Here is a 22,400-nt window from a genome sequence, read left to right as displayed (position 1 = left end):
TTTTGTTTTGCTTCAAACTATCTGTTTTTCTTAAATGGCTTTTATTATTTATATGGTACGAAATTTGATGCAAAATGTTATGTGTTTATTATAAATGATAAAAACACTAATTTTATATTGTTTGTTAGTTTTAGTTGTTTTTTTCCAGAAAGCCCTTTATGAACGATGAAAGAATGTTTTAATTAATTAACATTATAAATCAAAATCACTGGGACGGTGGCGTCGTCGCTCGTCGTACGGCTGTCTTTAACTCCAGGCCGCGACCTTGAAGTGGCAACGTCTCAACTCAAGTAGGGTTGTAACGGCTGTTTCGCTTGGAAGCAGCTAATGGTATTTGTGTATTTACGAAAGTTTGGTTACTGGACTATGAAAATATTGACTTCTCTTCAAATGTACAGATATAGATTTTCGATTCATATTGTATGGGGTTTCAATTAATTCTGCATTATGTTTTATTTTAAATATTTTAATACATTTATGTTCATAAATTTAAATCAATAAATGCGAATTAATGAGCTGATGTCACCTGTCTGACATGTTATCTTATGGGACGTCTGACACTAAACAACCCTACTTGCGAAGTTGCCAATTCTTACCAGGCCGCGGCCTTGGAGTTAAAGTTAAAGGTGGCCGTGCCTGTAATCCAGCTACCTACTTACTTTTTTCATTTTTTTTTATAGGAGGTCACGAATTGTGGATATTTATAGGCATGCACTGTGGATGCGATGCTCCCTGGTGTGTGGGTTAACGTCCGCCCTAGTGAGTACCACGACTATCCGCAGTACTATCCTGATAATTAGAGCAATTCGTTGATTACAAGGGAAAAAGTGGCTTGGATTCCACTATAAACTGTAGGTCCCTTAGTTACCATTAATTGGCTATTCATAATTAACTGCTGTGTCTAAGGAACGTGTCTATTGAAGAGTTCCTGGAACAACCTGTGATAAGTCTGTAACTTTAAGCCTACATCTAATTCTGTTAATTATTTCTATATAGTCTATTTTTGTTTTCTTCAATTTTGTTAATTATTATTATTAATTTGTTAATTGTTTATTCTATTGTGATTGTTAATCCTGTATTTGAAAGGAATTTGTGATTATTTAGACAATGAACATTGGCATTTTATGTTCTGCTCCACTGACAATGTCAATGCATGTAAATGTCCATGATAATAAATGATTGATTTATGATTTTTTTATGATGATTTGATTTGTCGGCGTTAGTCACTAACAAGACTACAAGATCGCGCCACTTGTCACTTGTCCCACACTCATCCTTCAATCATATTTGGGTTAAATACGCACGTAGTGGCGTCCCTATCTTAAAATTGATAAACAAATTATTTTTAATTTAAAAGCGTAATAGAAATACTGGTATGATATTGTAAGACTAAATATAATTGTATTTCTTGAGCCAAAGGTTTTAGAAACTTCTTGTTTGGGGTCACATTTTCATTGATACTGTAAATAATATTATTTTGGTAAGGGTTAAATCAAATACTCCTTATTATAGTGCTTGTATTTTAACATAGTTAATTGTGTGATCTAATCGGCACTGACCATCCTAAAATTTCGCGCTCAAATTTCTAAGATAGTCTGAGTCTGTGAAAGATGTTGTGTTTCAGAAGACCATGTTAAATTTAGTGTAAAATGTACGTACACGATATTGTAAATGATTTCTACAAAAAGATTATAGGCAAGGTAAGGGCTAGAAGTTTCACTAATACTTTTTTTCATTAGATTGATTAAATCCGGGAAATTAACTAGGCCTAATCAAATTCTGGCCGACCTACTTTTAGGTTAATCTGTTTACTATTTAGGCCAATGTTGCATGATCTGCCAATTCTGCATTGTTTAAGATTCTCTAGGTCATTATCAACCTTAGATAATGTCGAAAGATGTAAACAGGAAGCTTAATTAGGATCAACCTGGGTTTTTAACTTATTTTTAATGTGTGTTCAGGTAGCCTTTTAAAACGGATTATTGTTCTGTCTGAACTTGACAGTTTTTATTTTTAATGAACTTGACAGTTTTTATTTTTAATGTAGGCCTAATAAACAGGCTTACTTTTTGTTATTCTTTCTTTCGTCATTACCAATTTTAGGTTCTGAAAATATCGTGAAGTGTTGGTTTTCCAGACTGCATTACCTATATAAAAACTTAATAAGCCTATTGATACTGCACTTATTTTTTTATCCAGATTTTACTACCTACCAGATCTGTACTTAAGTTTTGTTGCCTAGTTGCTTACTCTTACTCCTTAAGTTATTCTTGCTCTTGCTCCTCTTCTCCATAACTTAGTCTCAAATAAGTTACCAGGGAAATCGTCACTATTCAATTATTTTCAAAATCTTGTATATATAATTTATTTTTATACCGTAAGTAATTTTTTGCATGTTTTCCTCGTCTTGTACTGTGTTGTTTTAGGTTACCTAGTTGAGTCTTTTTGTTCTAGTTGCCAATCTTTAAGTGAGTTATTTTACTGTTTACTTACTTGTTTTTGATTCTTTATCATTGTTAGCTAATTACAAAGTCTCGTCTATCTTCATGTATGACATGTATAAGCCTGAAATGTAACATTTTGTCATCTTTGTATCCAAATGTAAAATGGAGTTTTCCCTCAATAAGTTAAATAAATAAATAAAATATTGTTTGAAGGTTATTAAGTCCTAAATTATTTACTTTTGAAATTTATTCTAGGCCTATCATCTAAGTTTAGGATTAAACTTAATTCAGTTGTTCTCCATAGAGGCCTAACTTAGTGCCATATGTATCGTTAATTCTACAAATAGTAGAGATTTATTGCCTCTCAGTTTTTGATTGCTTAAGCTATATTTCATTACCAGAGCTAAATTAGCTCTACACAAACGGGAACTGTCACTTGTACTTTTATTTTATATATAATTTACCTATTTTTAAATTTCAAATTTTGGGAAAAATCTTTTGAACATTAACTGCTAAATATATTTAAATTTGGTACTATTAACTTAATGTCATCTAGTTTTGAAGTAACTTTAAGCTAAATTAGGCTTCTTAGGCCTATATCCACAAGACACTAGGCCTATGATCCAATTAAGTTACAACTAGACCTATATAACTTAAGTCCTTTTATTTATTTTGATGCTTAATAATTTTGTTTTCAGAAAGTATTAGTTTTTGCTAACAGTGACATTGATGCTGCTTGTTCCTGCAAAATCTTGCAATGGCTTTTCCAATGCGACAGTATTGTTTACTCGTTAGTTCCGGTTCAAGGTATCCAAGATATGATTACAGCTTATGAAGAACATGCATCAGAAGTAAGTATTTTTTGCATCGTTGTTACTAATATTTGAAGTTGGATCTGGCTGACCTCAGCATCTAAATCCAATACATCCACAAACAGCTTAGGTAACAAAAAAGTCCTTAAGAGAACAAATTACCAAGCCATTTGTTTTTTTTTCTAAGTTTTGTTCATGTCCTATGTTTTCAAGATTGTAGTTTACACATTAGCTGTTTTAACAAATTATTTGACATCATCTAATTACGATGATGTCATTTTTATATTAGCTATGGTAAAAAAAGTGGAGCTATGTTATCTTCATTGCCTGAAGCTGTTGTTTGATCTTTTAAACGCCTTTCCACCAAATCCCTTGCCAACCATGTAAACTGAACTAGGCCCTACTGCAATATTGTGTAGGGCTACGTCATGCATGTGTAAGATTTTTATGAGACCACTTTCTATAAAGTGGAAAATTCTGCTTTGCTAAATAAAAAATTTATTTTAATAATTTCATGTTTCAAGCGAGGTTATATTTTGTGTACTTTTGTTGGTAGGCCTATACTGTAGAATATTCTGTTATCCAACCTTCCTGGGCAATATTAAGGCACCTACGTGATTTCTGGAATAAAATTCCCAACTTTCCATTCGGCCTAACTTACTATTTTTTTTTTATCCCTGGACCAAAAACACAATGTCCAATATACCTGGTCTTGTAGTCACGGTGCCATCGTCAACATGTCTCGCGGTCACGGTATCTTCGTCAACATATCTTGCAGACATCGTCATCTTGAACATTTCCTGCGATCACGACACAACTTTCAACATGCACTCAAGGGTGATCCTCAACACATTCCGCGGTCACAGCGCCAGCTCAAAGATCTCCCGCAATCACTGCACCATAGTTAAATGTCTCACAGTCATGAAACCATCGCATCATTAGCCTATCTCTAAATTTTATGAAAAATTCCTATACATTTTCATCATCTTGGCTATATCACTTGGCCTATTCCAAAGTAATTTAGAGATTTTGAATTTTGATTGCTTTATTATTTTTGTAACTGATATATTTGTGTTTAGGTGAAATATGTGATCCTTGTGAACTGCGGAGGAACTCTTGATATTGTAGAGATACTGCAACCGGAGCCAGACGTAATATTTTACATTGTCGACAATCATCGCCCGACCGACGTTTGCAACATTTATAACAATGAACAGGTTTGTTACAAAGCTTCTCTGACAAAAAATGTTACCGCCAACAATAAGTCTTAAGTTTAGTCTATAGACCACTAATATAAAATAGTCTAGTTGTGTAATAATCTGGCAAATTATCACTGGGTAATATGAATAAAACAAAACAAACATCAATCGTTTGGTAAATTAGCCAGATGATGATACTCTTAACTCTTCCCCCTGCCTGCATGGAACCACTTAAAATATACTCATAATCCACATCATCCGATTTCTCCTCTAGGGTACTGCCGATATAGTCCGGTTAAACCAATGTGCTGGTAAAAATTGTCCGGTTAAGAGATGTCATTTCCGTCGAGTGTAGTCCGGTTAAACCGATGTCCGGTTAAAAGGTGTCCGGATAAGAGGGAGTCTACTGTAGTACATGTACCAAAAAACTAGATGCATCACTTTTGGCTATCGATCTTTTGTGAAATGGGATTCATTACATCTGTTGAAGAAATTTGTAATCATCGTCGATTCACATGGTTCACCTAACCAATTCTATCCGTTTTACAAACCTAGCTTCTTTCGTCTTGTTTTGTGGGGGTGTTTTATGCAAAACGTATAAAATTTTGCGATTTCTTTCCAAACCATTTTGTAGAGCTTAAAAAAACAAATAATTTAGTATATTGAAGCGTTATTGTGCGCTTAATAACCTAATGGAAATGGGTACAGAAAAAATTCCAAAAAATAGTAAACTAACTTAAAGTTCTCATGTTATTCTTATGGAGTATAAGTACACTATTGTAGTTTGCTTGTTTATGAACATATTTTGATCAAATTTGGAAAATGCATTCATAGGCCATCTTACTAAACTATTAACATTTGAAAAAAAAAACTTTTTTTACCCTCCCTGTTTCAGCAAACCTAAGTACTCGTTAAACTAATTATATTTAAATGGGAATAAATGTGATATTTTTAAGGAGACATTTTAGTGTAAATCCAATCAGGCAAATGGAAATTTTGCTTAGTCTGCAGGTTAGCTGCGACGGGAGTATTTTCATTTGAATTGTTCATGATGCGATGAGGGCTTGTAATCGTCCTGAGTTGACCCAATGCTTTGATGATTACTATGTTAATGACTACTATCAACAAGTAAACAGATTTTATACTATTTACAATGACAAAGCTGCCTCTTGACCTTGTAACAAATTGAGTCCAAACTGCAACTAAGGCTGTAGCTGCTAAAGGGCCGAAATCGAGATGGGCCCTTATAGAAGAGATTCACTTTTTCGCTACCTTATGTCTTCTAGTATAATCTTTGATCACTTGGAATTGTATATTTCAGTTTGTTTGGTTGGTATGACTCTGAAAGCCAGCTGGTGTCACTAGGCCCTTTTAGCATGGACAAGTGTCAACGCTGACAGCAGCCAAACATAACCTAACATAGGTAAACCTTTTGTGTAAAACTTTAGGACGGGCCCTTTGAGAGGAGAATCATTATTTTGCTTCCTTGTGTCTTCTAGATAATTCTTTGATAATTATTTATTTTTTATTCATATGACTCTTAAAGTCAGTTGGTGTCACCTGGCCCTTTAAGCATACACTGCCAATGCATACAGCCAAACATAACCTCTAAACTGTTACAGTGATTATCTCTAAACATCAGTTTTCAAGATAGGCCCGTTTAGCAGCTACAGCCTCAATTACACTATAAAGTAAGTTTTTTGCCTGAGCTTGTAACTTTGATGAAAACAGTTAGCTGTTTAGATTGTATGCCTTTGTGTAATTTCATACTGTGTATTATTGTGTGCAATTCAATTAGACTTTCTCAAATTTGTGTTCAGTTTCTGGTACCTAATTGATTTGTTTAATTTGACAGATATACATTGTGCCTAAACCAGGCGATGAAGAGACCATCCCAGACTTTGACGATATTTTCGGCAATGACGATACAGTGAGTAAAAAGACTTTATCTTATCTTATCGTATCTAACAGGGGCAGGTCGAGACCTTAAAGCACTTCATCCGAAATCAAATTATTGCGCACCACAGACAATTGTTTTCTTGTTGACCTTACAAGTTAAGGCGCCCAATGAATGCCTGTAGCTTCCCAATTAGTTCATCCTCAGGAAGATATCTAGCCTACCTCTAGCCATATTTCCAAGGGTTATCAGTCTAGCGTCAGAGAGCTCGTTACAATCAAAGAGTAAGTGATCAGCTGTCTCTTCTGACCTATCAGTACCTACAGATCGGTTCACCATCATATAAGCCCATCCGTTGTAAATGTTTCCTGAATCTCCCATGACCAGTTATCAGTTCAACAGTTAATTTAGTTCTTCGTCTGTCTAGTCTCAAGAGGTCAGAGGCAACCTTTTTGGAAGCCCTAAACAGCGTAACCTAAGGCGAAAACCCCACTTTCATTGAGGGTCCTTATAAGGTCGTCTGCTACCAAATGCCAAAGGAGGGGAGAAAGAACCCGACCCTGGGGGCAACCTCGAGTAGTTCTTGCCTCGATCGTGTCATTATGGAGTTAGAGCCTGACCTTCCTACTGTGAAGCAAGGATTCAATCCATCTACATATGATACCGTGAAAACCTCTTGCTCTCACCGCATTAAGAATCGCTGGGGTGCCAGTGTTATCAAAAGCACCCTGAATATCAAGAAAGGCACCCAGGGCCACTTCACTGCTCTCTAGAGCCTTCTCAATCTTGCTTACAAGTTGGTGCAACGCGGTCTACGCATGCTGATTGTTATGAATAGGATGTGTCCTGAGAGCTGTATCCATCATATATCTTGAGACCAACTTTTCTAGGATCTTAAGGAAGAAAGAAGATAGAGAAATGGGTCTAAATGACTTAGGATCAGTGTAACTATCCCTCCCTGGTTTTGGAATAAATGCAATACGAGAATTACACCACCCTGAGGGAATGTGTCCTAAGGCTAAGCTGGCTCTGAAAAGTTTACAGAGTGGGTGTATAATTGTGTCAAGACCTTCCTGCAAACAAACAGGTCTTACCTCATCAGGACCCGGCGATTTGAAGGTTCGTAATAGGCCAACAGCCCATCTTACCTTGCTGAAGGTGACTATGCGGCAAGCAGTGCTCCACATAGAATGAGTGGCACGACGGCCCAGATTTGGCCGCTCTAGACTCACCTCCTCCTGCTGCACTTCAGAAACAATACAACCAGGGAAATGAGTTTTTACCATAACCTTTAGTATTTCGGTAGGTTCAAAAGCCATTACACCCTCCGGTCCCTCAACGGCACCAAGAGTAACATGCCTGTCTCCTGTCTCTAACAAGAACCTTATGTATTCTAGAAGTATCCTTGATACTTTCTAAATTTCCACAAAAATTATTCCATTAAAGCCTTTTGGCCTTTCGTACTGCATGGTTATATTCTGTGAGAACAGTATGGTATGTATTCCAATTGTTAGTTATCTTAGCTCGCCTTAAGTGGGCCCTAACTCTCCTCCTAAGAAAGCAAGTTCGGGACCCCACCAGCTAGCCCTATTGCTCTTGCCCTTGCGCAAAGGACAATTATCCTCAAAGGATGTAACTATGCACCTAGTTAGACGATCTGCCGCCTCATCAAGCGCATCAACTGTGTTTATAAGAGATGTGTTCAGATTTGAGGCAATCCTGCCCCGAAGATCAGCTCTGAAGGATGCCCAGTCGGTTTTACCTGGGCTCCTGAACAAGCGAACCTCGCCGCAGAAATTCCCCAACCTGAAGACAATGTGCCTATGATCAGACAGGGATGGCTCAAGGGACACTGACCAGTCAATAATCCTGTCAGCCATACCCGCTGAACACAGGGTAAGATCAATTACTGATTGGCCTATTCTGCTTAAAAAAGTTGGTTCTGAGCCTACGTTTGCAACAAGTAGGCCGCAAGAAGCTAGGTAGGTACTCTAGAAGTGACCTACCTCGGTTGTTAGTGTCCCTGCATCCCCAGGCCGTATTATGGGCATTGGAGTCGCAGCTTATCACGAGTTCGGATCCAGACTCATGTGCGAGGTTGGACAATCTTCTGACCTCGGCCGATGGGAACAATCCATCGTTGCCCTGTGGCATATAAACAGAGGCCAGCAGCAGTTTTATGTTAGATTTAGTACATACAGTCTTAATTACTGTTACGTCCCTCGAACAAAGCTCTAGAACTGGATTACATTTTAGCCCCTCTTTAACCCAAATGCAAGTTCTAGGGTGTGGTACAGACGCAGAAATGATGCTACCCTTAATAGTACCCATCCCCGCAATTCTTAAATTATTGACCCAGGGTTCCTGAATCAAGGCAAAATCTAAGGACTGCTTAACCGTGCTCAGACAGAACACAGCCGTGGCAGCCTTACTGTGTTGTAGGTTCACTTGAAGGACCTGGGTCATCAGAGGGAGCACCAGAGATAACTCTGAGCTGCAGTTTCCCCAGGCCCAGGTAGATAATCCAGCCACAATCTTTCAGAACCTGCGCATTCATTTCATCAATAGCAAGAACAAGAATCTAATGATCATCCTTCTTCTTTCCACCAATGACGCGCCAGTCCTTTGTCGTGACACCAGGATTTTGCCGCTCAATCTGAACAAACACTTTAGAGGCTTCAACCTTGGCCAGGCGCCTGTCAGTGCGGAGGAGCACTTTAGTCGTGCGCAACAGATCCTTGTAGTCTGCTACAATGACCTCCATACTCCCCTCACTTCCCAGCGCTAGCTTCGGTGCCACCCTCTTTAGCCAGTCAGTTGTTTCAGAATTACCACAAGTTACGAAAAGAGCACCCTTCTCATGGTAATTTTTTTCAAACTGATGCGGAATATTGGCGCCATCATCACCAAACACCAACTCCATCAGTTTGTCCTGCAACAAGTCACATTCCTCAACAGAGAATCTCGCGTCAGGTTAGGCCGCTGGAGCTACTGCCAACTTGTGACCCACAAGCTGGTCTCTGTAGCTGACCATTCCTGCAACGGATCCATCTGCTGATCGATTAGATTTTTTATTTCTCTTAGGAGGAGGATTTTGAGAAGACCCTGGGTTACTATCGGGTCCGGTTCTACGCATTGGTGATACGCCAGAACCTTCCCCAGGAGAACTCAAGGACTCTTGCTTCCTCTTTCTCCACTGTTTGTTAGGGATCTCAGCCTGTTTCCTTTCTCTAACAGACATATTATACTCAGTTCTGGTCTTAACTGTAAAAACGGTTTTAGAGTCGGACGATGCGTCCGCCAGAGACAGAGAATCGCCAGCGTTGCTGGTGTCTAGTGGCTTGTTCAGGTCCGCATCTAACCTATGACAAAGCTCAAGAACATCAGTTGATGAATTGGGTGGAGTTCTAGCTAGCAGGGTAATTCTCGAGAAGATCTCTGGCGTGTCCAAGGTCTCCCCAGGTTCCGTCTCCATTGCGGTGTTCTGCACAGTAACATCATTGGGCGCGTTCTGGGAACATGTACCGGTGCACCGGTGCAGATTAACCGGTGACTTACTCACCGGTGCTGCCCCGGGGCAAGAGTCTTGGTATCCCAGAACGGTTAGTCACCGGTTTACGGTACACATCGGATTATAATTTACACATTCACCTTCTATTTGCTTTATAATGTTTAAATCAAACAAACAGACTTGCCCTCACGAAATAAATTATTTTAAAATTATTATTTATTACCGTATAACACTCTCATTGAACAAATTTTCACTCATTACGCAACATAACCTATAAAACTAATGAACATTATTCGATGGACCCGCCATCTTGCCGTAGCTGCAAGCTGTTGTCAAAGAAACTGACCAATCAGAGGCCGCGGGTGTATTATGCACCATACAATTTCTTCGGTGCATAAATCTTGCACCGGTGGAGGAAAAAGAGGAAATAGCTGTCTGCTAGGTTAACTCACCGGTCTCCCAGAACGACACATTTTTTGCACCGGTGCGGCACCGATGCACCGGTACATGTTCCCAGAACGCGCTCATTGTTAAAGGTAAGCTGATTGTTGCCCTCCCCAGAATCCATGGGCTTGCCCTCCAAAAAGGAGGAGTGGGATTCCCCGCTTGAGCAGGTACCCACCTGGGGTAATGTTTCCGTTTGTTTACTTTCAGCCATTGCTATAACAAGAAAAGCAAAAAGTTAGCAGTTTAGCAGCCGAACCATGACCCACTCACTACGCCTGCTAATGTCCAAGACTGGACTCTTTCGCGGTTGGACCCCTCATCGTCTCCAGCTCAGTCCTGTCACAGCTGCACACATGCCTGTAACAGTTGGCGGTTGCATTAGCTGGGCCTTGGCCGGATAGGTGAATGTCACCTCCGCCCAAGGCCAGTACTAGAGCAGCCGCTCCCTACCCTAGGGCTGTCTAGTCACGACACAGCCAGCGCTAGATCCGCTGCCTTCAGCGAGTGCAGAGGCACCCCTTGCAGGCTGTGCATAGCACAGTACGACTTTGCAGGACAAAGTCGACTAACAGCGTTCTTAAAGGAGGAGCTGTCATAGACAGCTCCCCCTCCCTGAGGAGCTTACGCTTACCTCTCGCCCCCCCCCCCCCAAAAAAAAGACTTTAATATTTAACGATTTGATTATATCAGAGTAAATAATAGGCCTCTATAATGTTCAATAAGACTCAATGAACTCTTAAACACAAGATTGTCTGTTTAAATTAGCACACTAATCTTCTCGCCAGCTCTATTTCCATTCTAATTTTTACTTTCTTCAGTTCTCTTGCAAGAATTACATTAACCAGCCTCGTTCATTTAATATTCCATACCGGTACCCCCTTAATCCAGTTTTTATTTCAAAGTTTGAAAGATTCATTATATTTTAATTTTGTATCACATATAGATTAGCTAGTATTAATTTGTTTTATTGAAATTTCAAAACTTACCATTTTACATCCGTTAAAGAGTACAGAGAAGAAATGCAAAAATGTTGGTTATCAAATCAAAACCTTAATTTCATTGATTGTATCTATTCTTGAATGGTAGGACGAAGAGGTTAACAGTGAGGAAGAAGAAGTTGACAGTGAGACAGAGGGTGAGTCTAGAGGGGCAAAGCGACAACGACTGAACGAGGCTTCTATTTTGAGACGAAGAGAGCGACGACTGTGGGAGGAAAAACGGAACAGAATCATGTTTGACTACACCCAGTTCACTTACTATGGCCGATCGGTTAGTGGATTATTTTGTTTTATAAACATAGATATTAAGATTTTTTTTTTTAATAGGTAGGCTAATTTTTATTTAGGTCAGCGTTTTCTATAATTGGCATTTCATCAAATGAAATAATTGATGTAAACAGACAATATATAACTGTACATGGTGTGGATTAAATGTGCCTAATGTCTTCATAAGCTTTCCAACCATATGCTACACTATTGAGGTTTAGATATTCTTTTGTTTGTTTTAGTGGTTTGAATACCAGAAAACAGGGAACTTTTTTACTGTTCTGTTCAAGCTGAAACAAAAATACTACTTTTGCTTAATACATGCCGACTTTCTATGTTTTAAATGCTAAAGACACCATGTTTTGTAGTCTTCAAACCACTAAAGCGTACATAAGCAGACACACAGCTCAATGGTGTAGCATATGGTTAGAAAGCTTATAAAATGGCACAGTTTTTATTTACTATATATTGACACTTTCTTGTACACAGGTTGTGAACAAATACAATAGAGCAATGGTTTTTGAATTTTTATCAAACATCTTAATTTTCATCTTTGAATCTATTTACAATGGAGTTTTTACAACTGATCCTCCATAATTTTCTATTATTCTTATTCAAAATTTAATGTAGAACACGAAAATGACATTATCTACTCAAATCCATTTTTAGGTAATTGAGAAATAGCTGTATTAAGTTTAAAAACATAGTTATTTTTGAAAAACATAAAATAATTTTTTGGTAAGCTAATTTTTATTCTTGGAACCTTTTATATGCATCATCACACTTCATTTACTTTGTACTTACACCAAAAATTTTTTGTCACTGAGTACCAATCACCCTGTATTAATATGTAATATATGTGTCCGTTAGTGCGATATCTCGAGCAAAAATCATCCGATTTTGATGAAATTTGGTACAAACGATAAACCTACGTTTATTCAAACGAGTTCGCGAACCAGCATGATCGGACTATGGGAACAGGGGTCTATGGGGGGTTTTATGGGATAAAAATTGGGTTTTCCCATTTTTGATCCTAAAAACTTACAATTTAGCAATTTCTTTCCAAATCATTTTGTAGAGCTTAAAAAAACAAATAATTTAGTATATTGAAGCGTTATTATGCGCCAAATGGTTACGGAGAAAATTCCAAAAACCAAAAAATTTGCTTAGTCTGCAGGTTTGCTGCGACGGGGTATATTATTTATTTGACGCTATTCATTGTATAAAAACTTGTACTGTAAATGAACAAAGAGAAATCAAATCTGATGATGTCCATACGGCCGTGGAATATAAACAGAATTTTGTCGCGATCACGCTAGACGATGATAATGTCCACATGCTTGTGGAAGATATTTGTGGTTTTGCCACAATCGCAGGAGTCGTTGATAATGTTTCTGTGACCGTGGGAGACAAAGATGGCAATTCTGTTGATTTTCAGGATTTTGCCACGACAGATAGTGATGTTGTGTCCGTGATTGGGGAAGGTATTCACGACAGCAGATGTTCACACTATTACCTCTAGTTTGATTTGATACAAAAATATCAGGCTGGCACACTTAGTTATGATAAAATTGTATTTTCGTTGTTAGATCTTCATTTACCTTTGATATGGTAGTTATTTACTGTGTTGAGAAGGGTTTAAACCCAAATTGGCCTCTTAGAATTTGTCATTGCTGCATTTTCTTTTGACATAAAGACAGGGGTAGTATAACTTAGGACCAAATTATTTAGAAAATTTGTAAAACTTTAAAAATGGTAACACGAACCGAGAATTGATACATTTTGGTATCGACACATCACTAATTGTTGAAAAAACTAGTTGTGTAAAATCTGGAATTAGTCTTGAATAGTCTGGAATTTTGAAATGGAAATAAACTAGATGTAAAAAAGCCATTTCGAGCTCCAAAACCTTAGTAGCTCGGCTAAAAATCAAAATCCCTTGGCAATATACAAGGTAATTTTACCCTTTTTTTTGTCAAATCCCAGTTATCAGAGGTTACTCCACAATGGAATTTAAGCTAAAGTAAAAATTCTTAAAGTGTAGGATTACATTACAATAGACTAATGAATCAGAAAACCAGAAAATATTTTAAGTTAAATGCATGCTAGTTTTAGTTACAGCTCTAGTACTTCAACCTTTATGGTGTATATTGATATGAAGTTGTTAAACGTCCAAAACGCTTGCTAATGCTTTCTTTTTATTTCAGAGTGCAATCTTAATGTATGAACTTGCGTGGAAACTCTCCAAGGACAATGTTGATGTTTTATGGTAAGTTTCAATATCTTGTGATTTTTAAATTAGGCCTACCGGTATTAGGTTCAATTATTATCTTCTTTTACACATTTTTTGTTGGACTGGTATAAACTTTCTACATGATATACTCCTTAGTGTTATTGAGGGAAAATACTTATTCCCCCTGATAGCAGAGTGAGATTTTAGGTGTTAGTTTGTCAAAGTTACTGATAGGTTTATTTTGGCTGTTAACTCAAAATTACCTTCCAGCTTTTCAAGTTAATATACTCTTAAAAAAATAGTGAAAATATCCAAAGACATATAAATAGTCTAGATAGCCTATTTTTGCTCTTTGATTTTTTTTGCCCTTTTTCTTAGGTGGGGCATTGTTGGAGTGACTTCTCAGCTGGTGTTGCGACAGGTGACTGTCGAGCGGTACCAGTCCGAGATCGAGCGCATCACTCTGCACATCGGCCGCCTCTGTCCCCCCATCACCACCACTGATGATGACCAATCGAGTGTCCACTCCAGAAGTGAGACCTGCAGCAACTACACCACTGCTACAAGGGTCACTGGGGATAAAGAGTATCCTTTTTCTATAGTTGCTTTCAAAAATTATATTTTGACTGACATGGTGCAAATTGTTCAAGTCTGTTGCAAGAATAAATAGCTTGCAAAAACATGTAATTCACTTGTAAGTTGGAATAATATCTAGAATAATTTGTAACTGCTTTTTAAAATTGGAAACATGAATGTTGTGCATTAAAAAAAAAACTTTCTATGACAGCTTTTATTAGTTATTGTTATTAATCTACCAAAATCAATGACTGCTAAATGCTGAGTGAAACCTCCAAGACGCTCTTCTGACAAGAAAACTGAAGTATCAATCACAAAGTTTCCAGCTAACTACAGTAGAACCCCTCATATCCAACCTCGGAAAAACCGACTCCTCGGGATATCCGACCTAGTGTCCGACCGTCTACTTGTTTAGTTGTTTCCTGTCTGGGGTATTAACGCCGAGTGCGATCGGTTAGCCAAAAGGATTGCGGATGTTGTGGTAGTCGCGGCAGACCATCACCACTGTCGCCGATATCAGAAGTTGCTACAGTCGCGGGAGATGATTACAGAAGTCGAAGAGACTACAAGATACGCTCACGGGTGTTGCTGCCAATGCGGGAGAAGTGGTCTAATGAAGTGGCGGAGACTGTAAGTTACGCTCGTGGGAGACGATTATCGAAGCTGTGGAGACTGCAGGTTATACTCCTCCCGATATCCGACCTATTGGCTGTTCCGACCATGGCCCGGCCCTGTCATGGTCGAATATGATGGGTTCTACTGTTAGTCTATCATGAAATTGTGTTAAACGAATAATGTTCCTTTATTCAAAATTCATCTAAAATCTGGAATTTTTATCATTAAAATGTTGGAAAAAAATGTCAATGATTATTAGTTGAGGATTGTTTATGAACTAAAAGTACTTGTAACCTTTTGAAACAGACCTTGTGGTACCTTTAGTTGGATATTTTGACTACATAACTAAACATTCCATTCTCATTTTAAAGTTGTTGCCTGTTTTATAATGAAAGTTAATGTTAAATTAATTTATCTGCTGACAAGAGTGTGCAGATGTTAAAATGCCACTGGTTCCTACTTCTTTTAAAGAATCCATATTTTTTCCTTTGCATGAAAAAGGGGATATAAATTCAGTTGAGAATTACAGAGGTTTGTCTTTTATAAATTGCGTTGCAAAAATATTCACCAGCCTTCATAATAATCGTCTGCAAAAATTTATTTGGGAAAATCAAATACTAACGGATTTTCAAGCAGGATTTAGAAAAGGATACTCAACTATTGATAATATTTTTAATCTAACTTGTATGATTAAATTAAGATTGGCTCAAAAAAGAGAAAAATTATACGCGTTTTTTGCTGATTTTAGCTCAGCGTTTGACACTATTGATCGAAAGGCCATTGTTGTTTAAATTGTCTAACCTGGGAATATCAACTTGTATGCTCAACAATCTGAAAAGCTATTACAGTGAAACCAGTACAAGTGTATGGTGTGGAGATGGCATCACAACCAGTTTTAACACCAATACAGGTTTAAGACAGGGATGTATTCTCTCACCTACTTTATTCAGCCTAAACGACCTACCAGAAGCGGTGGGGGGAGGTTGTAGTTTTGGAGGAACTAGGGTTAACATGCTTTTATATGCGGATGACATTATTCTCCTCTCTCCAACAAGAACTGGGCTTCAATACATGATAAGAAACCTGGAGACCTACTGCAATATGTGGAATCTCATTGTAAATTTAAACAAATAAAAAAATAATAAAGATAAATGGTTGTATAAAGGTGATAAAATTGAAGTAGTTAACACATACAAGTATCTAGGAATAACTCTTTCAAGTTCTTGTTCTTGGAATAAGTATTTAACGGAAAAATGTAGGATGGGTAAATTTGCTATCAGTTCAATTTGGAATAAACTTATAATGAACGATAAAGTACCGCTGAGCTCAAAGATTGTTTGTTTTGAATCGGTCGTGCGGGCTGTCATATGTTATGGAGCTCAGGTATGGGGATACATTGAAAGCGATATAGTTGAATCATTGCAAAAAATGTTTATTAAAAAATTATTGAAGTTGCCGTGCAACACTCCAAACTATTTACTATATTTAGAAACTGGATTCGAGAAATGATTTTTCTATACCTTAAATACACAAATAAATTATATTTTGAAGGTGTTATCCCTACCACATAACAGGTTGTCCAGTATATTAGCGAAACAGGTTCTGGCTAAACATATTTTTTGGTGCAGAGAATGGGAACGATTAGGACAAATTTGCCACATTGATATTCATTTTGATGTTGTTGAGACAGACAGGCTGAGAACAGATTTACAATCAGTGATGGAGGTTTTGCGGGAGAAGTGGAGGGGGAGTGCATCGGCAGAGCTCGTACCTCTGTATTCCATAAACAATTATCAATGCTTGACCTTGGCCCGGAACTGGGCGATAAGAGTCCGCTTTTCACCAAAGATCGTGATATAATTTCATGGGCAATAAAGGCTAGGGGAGAATTAATTGACCTTAATTATAAACCTTGTATTGATAAAAATCATAATTGTTCTTTGTGTAATTTAAATGAATACGAGACAGTTTACCATTTTGTGTCAGTTTGTCCTATTTTAAAGCAATTAAGAAAGTAATATTTTGGGGAAAATGTCCTAAATGAAATTGAGTATTTTGAATACCTTAATGGGAGGAATTGGCATGTCTTGGTTGATTATTTGAAAAGAGCCTGGCAGTATAGATGGGTCTTTATTAAAGAATTTAATTTTTCAACTTAATATAATATAGAAATACCCCTGTTTTCTTTTTGTTTAGTTTGTTTAGAAAAAAAAAACTTAGTGTAGTAAACTTCAGTTTACCTTTTGAAGCTCGTTTAGACATCAGTCATAGTTTGTTTTGTTTTGTTAAATGGGGCAATATTATCTATATATTAATTAAGGAGAGGTTATTTATTTTCTTATTTATTTTACATTATATTTATATACATATTTTGTTTCTCTTTAAAAAAGTATATAAAGAAGGTTTAATTTAGTGTAAGTTTTAAAATTAAGTGCCAACCGAACAGACGGTCATTTAACATTTGAAATACTGTGTAACTCCAGAATATATCCGGATGGCTTATTTTGCTTTTTTTCAATCAATAATTAAGTACTGCTTGCTTGTCTGGGGCAATTGTTCAAGAATTGAAGAAGTATTAATATTACAAAAAAAAGCTGTTAGAATTATTGATGGTTCAGCTGATCTTGAACATTGTAGGCCTATTTTTATTAAATTAAAGATTTTTACTGTTATTAACCTTTATATTTTAGAACTTGTTATTTATTCTTTAAAAAAACTACCAGTCATGGTCCTGAATGAAGATGTACATCCCTACAATACTCGTGGTAGACATCAAATAAGTTACCAGCACCTCCGTTTGAGCAAATCTTTAAATAGCCATGTTGTTATGTGTAAGAAAGCTTATAATAAGGTAGTTATTAATGTAAATAAGTATCCACAAAAAATATTTTTAAAAAAATTCAGTGACTGGCTCTTAAGAAATCCTTTTTACAGTATTGAAGAGTTCCTAGAACAACCTGTGATAAGTCTGTAACTTTGTATCCAAATCTGTTAATTATTTCTATATAGTCTATTTTTGTTTTCTTCTACTTTGTTAATTGTTCATTTGTTAAATTGTTTTTAGTCTATTGTGATTGTTAACCCTGTAGTTAAAAGGAATTTGTACAACATAGACTCATACCCAAGTTACCTCTGATTATTTAGACAATGAACATTGAAATTTTATGTTCTGCTCCACTGACAATGTCAATGCATGTAAATGTCCATGATAATAAATGATTTGATTTGATTTGATTTGATTTGATTAACCATTGTTTGATAAAGTGTAATTTTTTACCTGTGTTTTTTATTGGTAACGTGTTAAAACCCAATCCAATCTTAAATCTCAAACCCCCAAAACTTTGGAAATGTCTTGGTTTGGAGAACAGAACTTGAAACTGAAACTGCCATAATTTTTGTTGGATACCTACTAATAATGAGCACTAAATAAATGTTTGAATTTATTTATTTACTCATGGTATGTCATTATCAGGAGTTAAAGTTTTTCAGCGTTTGTAGTTAATCAAAATATACCTGGACTAGCTGTACCCGCGGGCTTTGCCCCGTTTAACTTTGTAAGCGAGCTCGTTTGCATGGCTCAACCACGTCCCTGGTTGAAGTTCGTTCGCTACGCTCACTCACTTTTAGGTTGGAGCTCGTTCGCTGCGCTCACTTGACTTCAGGTTAGCTCGTTCGCTACGCTAACTCGCCTCCAGGTTGAAGTTCGTTCGCTACGCTCACTCACCTTTTGGTTGCAAATTAGCTGTTGTCATAAATGTAAAAGAAATAATAGTGCTGCACCCTGTTGGTAATCCTTGTAACTTTAATGCTCTTGAACATCATAGAACAGAACCAACTTGTTTAATTGAAACAGCTGTTAAGATTCATTAATCCCATTTAAATATGAGTACTCATAAGGTTAATATGGGAAACTCCAGAGCCACTGGGGCGGAGCCCGAGTGTCCGATCAGAATAAAAACAGCTTAGTTTTCCTATTTAATGCCTAAAGAATCAGTGTACAGAATTTCAGCCTCCTAGGTAAATGGGAAGTGGGAGAATTAGTGATGAGTGAGTGAGTGAGTGTGTCAGTGAGGGCTTTGCCTTTTATATATTTAGAAGATTTTTTCTGTTTCAATTCAAGTTTATTAAGTCCCATATTTATGTCAAGTTCATTTAGGATCAGTAGTCCAATTTATTTAAGCTTTCATTACTTCTTATAAACATTTTATATGTATTTTTTAATCTTAAATGGACCAGTAAAAAAAGTTCATTAGAGTTTAGGTTTTAAGATTCAGGCTTTTGTTTTGATTTCATATTTGACTGTTTTCAATGGTAGATATTTCCTTGACTGAGTGTAGTTTGTCACTGACCCTCTACCGTCACTGGACTGTAGAACAATCTCTGAGGCATTCCCTGGAGACAGCAACCAGACTGAGGTTGTGGACCATCCGAGGAGAGAAGAGACTACAACAGCTGCTGGCGGAGATGGGGTGAGTAGAGCCACACATCCAATAACCCACAGGACAATACCCCAATACAATTTTGCGTAAACTCCCTTAAAAAACATCTTGTACATATTTTTTTCACATTTTCTCAGAAGAGGGTCCTTTTTTATTGGAAGGGGGGTCCTTTTGCCTTCCAAACCATTAACCCAGGGCCCGCACCCCAGGTGGAGCCAAGAGGCCGTTTTCGACGAAGTAACCATCAGAACAGCTTCTTAAGGTCCTTAAAAATCCTCCAAAAAGCCCTGATTTTTTTACAGGTGGCATAGACATCTTGTCTATTCTTAAAAAATGTATGTAAACAATTTGAAGAGGTTTTATCCATCATTCTTTAAAACATAACAATTTTCCATCAATGTTGCTGCAATTTTTTTACTCCTATGTTGGCTTGTATGTCAATAGATTGCCGTTGGTAGAGAGCCGACAGTTGTTCTCTGCGATGGACCTCTCGCTCCGTCGTCAATTCCACACCATGATGGACAAGATGGCCGAGTCCCATCAGCTGGACGTCGTCTTCTCCTCCTTCACACTGCATCACGGCTGTCGGCGGAGGTACCAGGCGATGGACTTTGTCTTTGCAATGTTGGCGCTGTTCAACCCCACCGTACGTATCTAGTCAAATCTCTTTAATATCTTATCTTATACTAGAGGTTAAGCTCCACTGGCTCACGTAACTGTAATTACAATATTGTGGTCTTCAACAACTGTGTGAAATTCGCTTAGTCTGCAGGTTTGCTGCGGCGGGGTATTTAATAATTGGCATATGTTATTGAATACCTATTATTAAATATTTGAAGATCTTTTGAGTTAGATGAGCAGGGTTGCCACCCGTCCCGATTCTGTCGCGACAGTCCTGATTTTGGTTCCTTAGGCCCGTATTTAAGCCAAGTCAATCCGGAGGGAGGGACGGGGGCCATGTCCAAATTTTTTCCTAACCTAAGGTGGCAACCCTACAGCTGATTTTCCCTCCCTGAGAATATTTGTTTGTAATTGAGTTATTGTATTTGTAAACTCATTGTTCTGTTCTACTGAGTTAAACCAAAAATGGCGACTCTGTATTTGTTCATTTTAATGATCAAACCTCATTCATTGTAATACACTCTTTATTAGTTCCTTATTAATAAACTTGGATTGTAAAGGAATCCTTCAGATTTGTCATTTGTCTTTTTATATATTTTAATAACTTAGGCCTAACTTAATCCAATAGATACTTAATAGTAACTTAAAGGTACAAACCTGAATAGAGAATCCTTTATACTTTACTAGCTGTACCCTCGGGCTTTGCCCCGTTTAACTTCATAAGTGAAGTAGTTCGCACGTCCTGGTTGAAGTTCGTTCGCTACGCTCACTCACCTTTACGTTGGAGCTCATTCGCTGCGTTCACTTGCCTTCAGGTTAGTTCGTTCACTACGCTCACTCACCTTTTGGTTGCAAATTAGCTGTTGTCATAAATTAAAAAAAATAATAGTGCTGAACCCTGTTGGTAATCCTTGTAACTTAAATGCTATTGAACATCATAGAACAGAACCAACTTGTTTAATTGAAACAGCTGTTATCATTCATTCATAAGAGTCTTGTACAGGGTAGTGCGAAGTGCGACGTTGTGTTTAATGTTAAAAAGTAATTCACCTCATTTTAGAAATTTTGTTAGCATTTTAAATACAGTTATTTAGTTTAGAGCTTAGATTTATTTAGTTTATGTGCTTAAAATAAAAAAGTGCAGTGACTTGAACAATTTTACAATACCCATAGACTGATGATATTGTTAACTCTTCCCCCGATCACGGATCAATAGTCTATTCGGGGGAATAATTCCTTTTACTTACAATGTATTGTAATATTGTTTTTTATTTTATGGAATAAATAATTTTGACTTGACTTTGACTCATTAATTCCATTTAAATATGAGTACTCATAAGGTTACATGGGAAACTCCGGAGCCACTGGGGTGGAGCCCGAGAGTCCGATCAGAATCAAAACAACTTAGTTTTCCTATTTAATGCCTAAAGAATCAGTGTACCAAATTTCAGCCTCCTAGGTAAATGGGAAGTAAGAGAATTAGTGATGAGTGAGTGAGTCAGTCAGTGAGTCAGTGAGGGCTTTGTCTTTTATATATATAGATTAGTCCAAATTCCAAAGGCACTACCATTAACAATTTTGTTTACACTTAAGTGCAGTTTACCAATTCGGTAGTGATAGATATTATTTTCACAACATATGCTAGAATAATAAGTAGTCTACCATAACAATATACACATTGTTTTCTTTTATACCCTTCATCTTTGAGGGTTAAAATGTAGCAGAGGGGGTAAGGGCATAGGATTGGTATAGCTTGCTTTAGAACACCTGAATGGGAAAGAGTCCAGTCTGTAAAAAAATCACAAAAACGTTAAAAACTTTTCTATAAATCTTGTTTTTGGCTTTCCCATTCAGATAAACTGGCAATATCAACAACAGTTATGGATGAGGTTTCCTTTCAACTTTTTTGTCACCAGTTTTCAGAGGATGAATTCAAAATCTATTTTTATTTAATCTTGGACCCTAACTCCAACAATTGGAATCATTGTACACAAGAGCAGATAAATATAATACTTACTTACTTACTTGAATACTTGAAGGCTTCGTCTCTGACCGGGATTCCGGATAGACTGCGTCAAATTTAATTTAAAAACTGAACTGAGATGGCGGCGAGTTAAAAAAGTGGCACGTCATCTAATTCTTTGAATGAGTAGATAGGCCTATTTTGAAGTTTTTCCTTCTCTGAGTTTTTAAACCCAGCCACATCCATACTTCTGACTTCTTCAGGCAGACTATTGAAGAGTTTAATTGCGGTCACTGGGAAGCTATTCAGGGATTTGGACAGTCTGCATTGAGGGGTGTCGAGGTTTCTAGCGTTCCTGGTGTTATACTGATGTATATC

The 22,400-nt window shown here is 37.2% G+C and overlaps 1 protein-coding gene across 1 annotated transcript in view; it reads left to right on the top strand.

The window, feature by feature from the left end:
- The first annotated feature begins 1,602 nt into the window (after positions 1–1,602).
- The window catches only part of LOC129000960 (cell division control protein 45 homolog), a 50,560-nt gene continuing 29,762 nt past the window's right edge, over positions 1,603–22,400 (top strand). Inside the window, exons 1-9 of the mRNA XM_054428058.1 lie at positions 1,603–1,700; positions 3,143–3,295; positions 4,336–4,473; positions 6,311–6,385; positions 11,397–11,579; positions 13,783–13,844; positions 14,187–14,393; positions 19,337–19,468; positions 19,883–20,084. Of these exons, the coding sequence (XP_054284033.1) occupies positions 1,650–1,700; positions 3,143–3,295; positions 4,336–4,473; positions 6,311–6,385; positions 11,397–11,579; positions 13,783–13,844; positions 14,187–14,393; positions 19,337–19,468; positions 19,883–20,084 (1,203 nt within the window). The 5' untranslated portion in view covers positions 1,603–1,649. The remainder of the gene's footprint in view (positions 1,701–3,142; positions 3,296–4,335; positions 4,474–6,310; positions 6,386–11,396; positions 11,580–13,782; positions 13,845–14,186; positions 14,394–19,336; positions 19,469–19,882; positions 20,085–22,400) is intronic.

Source organism: Macrosteles quadrilineatus, unplaced genomic scaffold (assembly GCF_028750875.1).
Source record: "Macrosteles quadrilineatus isolate MER2022 unplaced genomic scaffold, UCM_ALF_1.0 Scaffold_8__2_contigs__length_117827958, whole genome shotgun sequence".
NCBI classification, from domain to species: domain Eukaryota; kingdom Metazoa; phylum Arthropoda; class Insecta; order Hemiptera; family Cicadellidae; genus Macrosteles; species Macrosteles quadrilineatus.
Note: the sequence above shows the minus strand (reverse complement) of the source record. Positions and strands in the feature narration are given on the sequence as shown.